This window comes from Oncorhynchus keta, unplaced genomic scaffold (assembly GCF_023373465.1).
Source record: "Oncorhynchus keta strain PuntledgeMale-10-30-2019 unplaced genomic scaffold, Oket_V2 Un_contig_6200_pilon_pilon, whole genome shotgun sequence".
Lineage (NCBI taxonomy): Eukaryota > Metazoa > Chordata > Actinopteri > Salmoniformes > Salmonidae > Oncorhynchus > Oncorhynchus keta.
The window spans coordinates 27,501-37,372 of NW_026288732.1; the positions used below are offsets into that span (position 1 = coordinate 27,501).

General features: G+C 43.1%; 1 protein-coding gene across 2 annotated transcripts in view; it reads right to left on the reverse strand.

Moving 5' to 3' along the window:
• Window positions 1-5,552, reverse strand: part of LOC118370581 (TBC1 domain family member 30-like) — a 12,272-nt gene extending 6,720 nt beyond the window's left edge. The window contains exons 1-2 of one of the 2 annotated variants that reach the window (XM_052510831.1): window positions 4,637-5,552; window positions 1,985-2,149 (exon numbers count right to left, since the gene is read on the reverse strand). In XM_052510831.1, coding sequence (XP_052366791.1) covers window positions 1,985-2,149; window positions 4,637-5,153 — 682 coding nt within the window. In that variant the 5' untranslated portion in view covers window positions 5,154-5,552. Of the gene's footprint in view, window positions 1-1,940; window positions 2,150-4,636 lie in introns of those variants that run through there. The other variant, XM_052510830.1, reaches the window with a different exon arrangement.
• Window positions 5,553-9,872: the final 4,320 nt, after the last annotated feature.

Genomic DNA, 9,872 nt, shown 5'->3' on the forward strand with positions numbered 1-9,872 from the left:
GTTAAATAAAGGTGAAATAAAAAAATAAATAAAAAACAGGGAATAGGGAGCACGACACTACAGGGAATAGGGAGCACGACACTACAGGAAATAGGGAGCACGACAATACACAGGGAATAGGGAGCACGACAATACACAGGAATAGGGAGCACGACACTACAGGAAATAGGGAGCACGACAATACACAGGGAATAGGGAGCACGACACTACAGGAAATAGGGAGCACGACAATACACAGGGAATAGGGAGCACGACACTACAGGAAATAGGGAGCACGACACTACAGGAAATAGGGAGCACGACAATACAGGAAATAGGGAGCACGACAATACACAGGGAATAGGGAGCACGACAATACACAGGGAATAGGGAGCACGACACTACACAGGGAATAGGGAGCACGACACTACAGGGAATAGGGAGCACGACACTACAGGAAATAGGGAGCACGACAATACACAGGGAATAGGGAGCACGACAATACACAGGGAATAGGGAGCACGACAATACACAGGGAATAGGAGCACGACAATACACAGGGAATAGGGAGCACGACAATACACAGGGAATAGGGAGCACGACAATACACAGGGAATAGGAGCACGACAATACACAGGGAATAGGGAGCACGACAATACACAGGGAATAGGGAGCACGACACTACACAGGAAATAGGGAGCACGACACTACAGGAAATAGGGAGCACGACACTACACAGGGAATAGGGAGCACGACACTACACAGGGAATAGGGAGCACGACACTACACAGGGAATAGGGAGCACGACACTACACAGGGAATAGGGAGCACGACACTACACAGGGAATAGGGAGCACGACACTACACAGGGAATAGTGAGCACGACACTACACAGGGAATAGTGAGCACGACACTACACAGGGAATAGTGAGCACGACTACACAGGGAATAGTGAGCACGACTACACAGGGAATAGTGAGCACGACTACACAGGGAATAGTGAGCACGACTACACAGGGAATGGGGAGCACGACTACACAGGGAATGGGGAGCACGACTACACAGGGAATAGGGAGCACGACACTACACAGGGAATAGGAGCACGACTACACAGGGAATAGGAGCACAACTACACAGGGAATAGGAGCACAACTACACAGGGAATAGGGAGCACGACACTACACAGGGAATAGGGAGCACGACACTACACAGGGAATAGGGAGCACGACACTACACAGGGAATAGGGAGCACGACACTACACAGGGAATAGGGAGCACGACACTACACAGGGAATAGGGAGCACGACACTACACAGGGAATAGGGAGCACGACACTACACAGGGAATAGGGAGCACGACACTACACAGGGAATAGGGAGAACGACTACACAGGGAATAGGGAGCACGACTACACAGGGAATAGGGAGCACGACTACACAGGGAATAGGGAGCACGACTACACAGGGAATAGGGAGCACGACTACACAGGGAATAGGGAGCACGACTACACAGGGAATAGGGAGCACGACTACACAGGGAATAGGGAGCACGACACTACACAGGGAATAGGGAGCACGACACTACACAGGGAATAGGGAGCACGACTACACAGGGAATAGGGAGCACGACTACACAGGGAATAGGAGCACGACACTACACAGGGAATAGGGAGCACGACATTACATAGGGAATAGGGAGCACGACACTACACAGGGAATAGGGAGCACAACATTACACAGGGAATAGGGAGCACGACACTACACAGGGAATAGGAGCACGACACTACACAGGGAATAGGGAGCACGACTACACAGGGAATAGGGAGCACGACTACACAGGGAATAGGGAGCACGACTACACAGGGAATAGGGAGCACGACTACACAGGGAATAGGGAGCACGACACTACACAGGGAATAGGGAGCACGACTACACAGGGAATAGGGAGCACGACTACACAGGGAATAGGGAGCACGACTACACAGGGCGCCACCGCGTCTCCTTACTTCTCTTCTGGGACACGGCCTGCAGACAGGCGGTGATGATGTCATAGTTCTTCTGGAGCTTGTGACTGAGGCGATCTCTCCTCTTCAGCTGGCGCAGCAGCTTGGCTGACTGGAGACCGGTCCTGTAGCGTACCTCCCCTATGATACAGCTCAACTCTTCTGGTGCTGAAACACAATATAGATATATAGATATAGATATATAGAGCAGCTTGACTGACTGGAGACCGGTCCTGTAGCTGGAACACTATAGATACTGTATATCAGCTCCTCAGAGTAGTAATAATAATCAGGCTGTCATGTATTTATTATGGATCCCAATTAGTTCCTGCTAAGACAGCAGCTACTCTTCCTGGGGTTTATTATGGATCCCCATTAGTTCCTGCCAAGGCAGCAGCTACTCATCCTGGGGTTTATTATGGATCCCCATTAGTTCCTGCCAAGGCAGCAGCTAGTCTTCCTGGGGCCAGCAACATTAAGGCAGTAATATACATTATAATACAATTTTTAAACATTAAAATGCATTTTATAACAGACAAAATACAATAAGTGTGTGGGAGTGAGTGACAGACTGGCAGTAGTAGCTGTAATGTGATTTTATGATTCAGAGTAATATTGGCCCGTCGTAGACTCTACGGTCCGTCGTAGACCACGTTCCACAGTGTTTATGCAAGTAAAGCCATACCATACAAAAAAATAACTAAATTTCAGTACAATATTATAAAATCGTTACAAATCATGTTCATATTACGTGGGATCTTTGTGTGTCCTTAAATGTATTATGCGAGATGGCCGTGGAAACGCCTATAAACACAAATACATTTATACAGACATTTATATTTGACCTTTATTTAACCAGGGTAGGCTAGTTGAGAACACCTTTATTTAACCAGGGTAGGCGAACTGAGAAGACCTTTATTTAACCAGGGTAGGCGAACTGAGAAGACCTTTATTTAACCAGGTAGGCTAGCTGAGAAGACCTTTATTTAACCAGGTAGGCTAGCTGAGAAGACCTTTATTTAACCAGGTAGGCTAGCTGAGAAGACCTTTATTTAACCAGGTAGGCTAGCTGAGAAGACCTTTATTTAACCAGGTAGGCTAGCTGAGAAGACCTTTATTTAACCAGGTAGGCTAGCTGAGAAGACCTTTATTTAACCAGGTAGGCTAGCTGACAAGACCTTTATTTAACCAGGTAGGCTAGCTGAGAAGACCTTTATTTAACCAGGTAGGCTAGCTGACAAGACCTTTATTTAACCAGGTAGGCTAGCTGACAAGACCTTTATTTAACCAGGTAGGCTAGCTGACAAGACCTTTATTTAACCAGGTAGGCTAGCTGACAAGACCTTTATTTAACCAGGTAGGCTAGCTGACAAGACCTTTATTTAACCAGGTAGGCTAGCTGACAAGACCTTTATTTAACCAGGTAGGCTAGCTGACAAGACCTTTATTTAACCAGGTAGGCTAGCTGAGAAGACCTTTATTTAACCAGGTAGGCTAGCTGAGAAGACCTTTATTTAACCAGGTAGGCTAGCTGAGAAGACCTTTATTTAACCAGGTAGGCTAGCTGACAAGACCTTTATTTAACCAGGTAGGCTAGCTGAGAAGACCTTTATTTAACCAGGTAGGCTAGCTGAGAAGACCTTTATTTAACCAGGTAGGCTAGCTGAGAAGACCTTTATTTAACCAGGTAGGCTAGCTGAGAAGACCTTTATTTAACCAGGTAGGCTAGCTGACAAGACCTTTATTTAACCAGGTAGGCTAGCTGACAAGACCTTTATTTAACCAGGTAGGCTAGCTGACAAGACCTTTATTTAACCAGGTAGGCTAGCTGAGAAGACCTTTATTTAACCAGGTAGGCTAGCTGAGAAGACCTTTATTTAACCAGGTAGGCTAGCTGAGAACACCTTTATTTAACCAGGTAGGCTAGTTGAGAACACCTTTATTTAACCAGGTAGGCTAGCTGAGAAGACCTTTATTTAACCAGGTAGGCTAGCTGAGAAGACCTTTATTTAACCAGGTAGGCTAGCTGAGAAGACCTTTATTTAACCAGGTAGGCTAGCTGAGAAGACCTTTATTTAACCAGGTAGGCTAGCTGAGAAGACCTTTATTTAACCAGGTAGGCTAGCTGAGAAGACCTTTATTTAACCAGGTAGGCTAGCTGAGAAGAACAACTGTGACCTGGCCAAGATAAAGCTCAGATCAAATGTGGGAGTCACATGATGATAAGGTGTGCAGTCCTCCCACTACGGCCATGTTGTTTCTTAGGCTACAGATTAAGATACATGATGATCAACTTCACAGGGTGTTCAAAGTGCACGCTAGGAGTTTGATGCCGATTTTCAATAAACAGAGAGTCTCGTGACATGATGATCGACTGCAGTTTGACAAATACAATATTCTCGCTCTCATCCAAAATAATCTCATCATCTAGGCTAAACTCCCCACCACTGTACCCTAGAGCTGGACTCCCCACCCTAGAGCTGGACTCCCCACCCTAGAGCTGGACTCCCCACCCTAGAGCTGCCCCCCACTGTTCCTTGACTTGTTAACCCACCGTTCCCCAGGAGGCAGTCATTGTAAATAATAATTTGTTCTTAACTGACTTGCCTCGTTAAATAAAATAAAAGGTATAAAAGTCAAATAGAACTCGCTCACCTTTCTGAGACAGGTAGTTGACCTGGTGTCTCCTGGTGTGTTTCTCCTGTAGTTCCTGGAGGAAGCTGGATCCAGTATTACTGCGGCAGAACAGCTCAGAGCTGGACGCCTCGGTACTGCTATCCGGGCTGTCAACACTGAGCCGAGCGCTGCTGTAAGTGTCATAGAGCTCCACCAACAGACAGTCCACTATGGAGGAGCGGGGGGCTCGGAGATCCTGACCCTGGAGCTCGCCAAGGGTCACACGATCACCGGCTCCAGACCCCAGGCCGTTCTGGGGATACAGACTCGGGGATGATGTTTCTCTCGGTCTCTTTGTGACAGAGTCTGTGTTGTTGTGGCCTGAAGAGGAACGAGATCTAGGTCCGGTCCACTGCTGAAACGCCGAGAAGCCGTCTAAGAGTGACGCACCTGTACCTGAGTTGATGAACACTCCGCTCTCCCCCTCCGAGCAGATGTCGCCGTCACATATGTCTATTTCTAAAAGTTCCGCCACGTTCTCAGCCTGGGACGACATTACAACACGCGGGTCAGTTCGCTACTGTTATTCTTGTGCTTGTCAAGTTGCCATCTCTCCAAACCATGAACGTTTCATGAGAACAGGTGCAACTACTTTTCTTAATTCAACACTCGTCTTCAAGAGGAAGTGAGTTCCGGGTGCATTCCATTCCACTAGTCAGGAGGCAGGGCTGTGACCGGGAGCTACTAGTTTCCTTCCTGAAAGTTCGCAATCTGCCGCCCCTCCGGAGTGAATAGTCCAGCCCACTGGAAACTTCTTCTGTCCATGCTATCCGATATCTTTGGGACGTGCCTCCCATTGAATTTGATGGTTAAATGGTTAGGTAGAGGGGGTTAAGGTTAGGGACGTCCCAAAGGGTTTCGAAAAGCACGGATCAACTTTATTCAGCCGCAAACCGCCACAGTTCCCCAGTGCTGCGTCGCTCGTCCACATCAACACCCCCTGACCACTCAGAGAGGAGCCGAACTGACCGGTCATCTCAGCAGAGCGGTGGACGGTGACAATGTAGAATTACAGCGCAGACAATAACCATCTATTGATGAGGATTCTTAAAGCCTAGTCCTCATGTTACAATCAAGTCATTAATATGGCAGTAAGACAATATCAAGCTGTTTTCTCCCTCGTTTGTAGCCCTGTGATATAGACAACTGTTTAAACTGTATATTTCCGTTACTATAGCCATGTTTTCATCCAATTGGAGATGGATTTCCATGTGAATATTCAACAGTGTGGATTATGAAACGTTTCCCTCCACCAGTGCGAGAAGGCCAGTCTACATGATGAGATCGTTATGGATAATAGCGAGAATATTTGTATTTGTCAATCGGCAGTGAAGCATTGATCATCATCATGTCACCAGAATGAGACCCAGTATATGTGTCGGAAAAGAGCATCAAGAGCATCACCATGACTTTCACCACCCTGTGGAGTTGATCATATCATTCATTTCACCTGTAGCCTGATAAACCGCACCGTTTCCCGAGTCGTAGTGGGAGACGACAACATGTCATCGCGTCGCTCCAAGTTTACTCTGATACAGTATGACGGTTATTATATCAATATGTTAAACATAAAGTCGTTTCCACCGCCAGTTCTCACATAATATATTTTACCATCACAAAACGATTCCACCATGTTGAACGAACAAATTATCTGTCAATGTGTATACAATTGAACCGAAAGTTCCTGTTTTCATCACAGCTGTCATTATGTTATTTTTTTAATATGGTGTGACTTTACTCGCATAAAAAGGTAGATGGAAACGTGGATTGTGACACAAAAATATTAAACTATACAGTCCAAATAAAGAACATTTTATAGGAATACCTCAATGTAGGTTATAAAATAGACCCGTCAACAAGATCCAGTGAAACATTTATTTATGCATTAACATGTTTTTTAAATGCAAAAAGTACATGAGGGAACACAAGAGTATATATAAAGAATATATAAAGGACATAGGCTAGGGGCGGGGCGATGGGCGGGGCTGGGGGCGGGGCTGGGGCGGGGCGATGGGCTGGGACGGGGCGATGGGCGGGGCTGGGGCGGGGCTAGTGGGTACAATATCACATTACACAAGGCCCTTAAGGGAAATAAACACATTTATCATCTAACAGAGTATTCCATTGTCTTATAATATAATTCAATTTATTTCTCTAAGGTAAGTAAATGTGATGTTTGTAAATTTACATTTGTGAATATGAAATTTGGACAAAATAATTGATGACATGAATTACATAAAATTGTTTCAAATGATTTCTAACATAGGTAAAGAGTCCAAGCACTACATCTCTCCATAATAGTGTAAAATCTTCATAAATGTGTTCAATTATAAACCTACTGATGTCTTGCCACAGATTCCTTACATGAACACAATGCAACACTGTTTCTGGGTGGTCATTACAAAAGGTACAACTTGAATTGATGCTTTTCTTAAACTTCTTCATGTAGTGGTTGGCAGGATAATATTTATAAATAATTTAAAAAGAAACTTCCTTCATGTTGTTAATAAGTAGATATGTGTGGAGCAACATCCAAACTTTTCTCCAACAGATATTATCAATAAAACCGTTCCAATAGGGCATGACATGAGGTATAGAATCAACATCCTGTTGAAACAAGGCTCCTATAGTTCTATTGTTGTTGAATGGACCAACATGAGGTATAGAATCAACATCCTGTTGAAACAAGGTTCCTATAGTTCTATTGTTGTTGAATGGACCAACATGAGGTATAGAATCAACATCCTGTTGAAACAAGGCTCCTATAGTTCTATTGTTGTTGAATGGACCAACATGAGGTATAGAATCAACATCCTGTTGAAACAAGGTTCCTATAGTTCTATTGTTGTTGAATGGACCAACATGAGGTATAGAATCAACATCCTGTTGAAACAAGGTTCCTATAGTTCTATTGTTGTTGAATGGACCAACATGATGTCTAGAATCAACATCCTGTTGAAACAAGGTTCCTATAGTTCTATTGTTGTTGAATGGACCAACATGAGGTATAGAATCAACATCCTGTTGAAACAAGGTTCCTATAGTTCTATTGTTGTTGAATGGACCAACATGAGGTATAGAATCAACATCCTGTTGAAACAAGGTTCCTATAGTTCTATTGTTGTTGAATGGACCAACATGAGGTATAGAATCAACATCCTGTTGAAACAAGGTTCCTATAGTTCTATTGTTGTTGAATGGACCAACATGACATGAGGTATAGAATCAACATCCTGTTGAAACAAGGTTCCTATAGTTCTATTGTTGTTGAATGGACCAACATGAGGTATAGAATCAACATCCTGTTGAAACAAGGTTCCTATAGTTCTATTGTTGTTGAATGGACCAACATGAGGTATAGAATCAACATCCTGTTGAAACAAGGCTCCTATAGTTCTATTGTTGTTGAATGGACCAACATGAGGTATAGAATCAACATCCTGTTGAAACAAGGCTCCTATAGTTCTATTGTTGTTGAATGGACCAACATGAGGTATAGAATCAACATCCTGTTGAAACAAGGCTCCTATAGTTCTATTGTTGTTGAATGGACCAACATGAGGTATAGAATCAACATCCTGTTGAAACAAGGCTCCTATAGTTCTATTGTTGTTGAATGGACCAACATGAGGTATAGAATCAACATCCTGTTGAAACAAGGCTCCTATAGTTCTATTGTTGTTGAATGGACCAACATGAGGTATAGAATCAACATCCTGTTGAAACAAGGCTCCTATAGTTCTATTGTTGTTGAATGGACCAACATGAGGTATAGAATCAACATCCTGTTGAAACAAGGTTCCTATAGTTCTATTGTTGTTGAATGGACCAACATGAGGTATAGAATCAACATCCTGTTGAAACAAGGTTCCTATAGTTCTATTGTTGTTGAATGGACCAACATGACATGAGGTATAGAATCAACATCCTGTTGAAACAAGGTTCCTATAGTTCTATTGTTGTTGAATGGACCAACATGAGGTATAGAATCAACATCCTGTTGAAACAAGGCTCCTATAGTTCTATTGTTGTTGAATGGACCAACATGACATGAGGTATAGAATCAACATCCTGTTGAAACAAGGTTCCTATAGTTCTATTGTTGTTGAATGGACCAACATGAGGTATAGAATCAACATCCTGTTGAAACAAGGTTCCTATAGTTCTATTGTTGTTGAATGGACCGACATGAGGTATAGAATCAACATCCTGTTGAAACAAGGTTCCTATAGTTCTATTGTTGTTGAATGGACCAACATGAGGTATAGAATCAACATCCTGTTGAAACAAGGTTCCTATAGTTCTATTGTTGTTGAATGGACCGACATGAGGTATAGAATCAACATCCTGTTGAAACAAGGTTCCTATAGTTCTATTGTTGTTGAATGGACCAACATGAGGTATAGAATCAACATCCTGTTGAAACAAGGTTCCTATAGTTCTATTGTTGTTGAATGGACCAACATGAGGTATAGAATCAACATCCTGTTGAAACAAGGCTCCTATAGTTCTATTGTTGTTGAATGGACCAACATGAGGTATAGAATCAACATCCTGTTGAAACAAGGTTCCTATAGTTCTATTGTTGTTGAATGGACCAACATGAGGTATAGAATCAACATCCTGTTGAAACAAGGTTCCTATAGTTCTATTGTTGTTGAATGGACCAACATGAGGTATAGAATCAACATCCTGTTGAAACAAGGCTCCTATAGTTCTATTGTTGTTGAATGGACCAACATGAGGTATAGAATCAACATCCTGTTGAAACAAGGCTCCTATAGTTCTATTGTTGTTGAATGGACCAACATGAGGTATAGAATCAACATCCTGTTGAAACAAGGTTCCTATAGTTCTATTGTTGTTGAATGGACCAACATGAGGTATAGAATCAACATCCTGTTGAAACAAGGTTCCAATAGTTCTATTGTTGTTGAATGGACCAACATGAGGTATAGAATCAACATCCTGTTGAAACAAGGTTCCTATAGTTCTATTGTTGTTGAATGGACCAACATGAGGTATAGAATCAACATCCTGTTGACACAAGGCTCCTATAGTTCTATTGGTGTTGAATGGACCAACATGAGGTATAGAATCAACATCCTGTTGAAACAAGGTTCCTATAGTTCTATTGTTGTTGAATGGACCAACATGAGGTATAGAATCAACATCCTGTTGAAACAAGGCTCCTATAGTTCTATTGTTGTTGAAT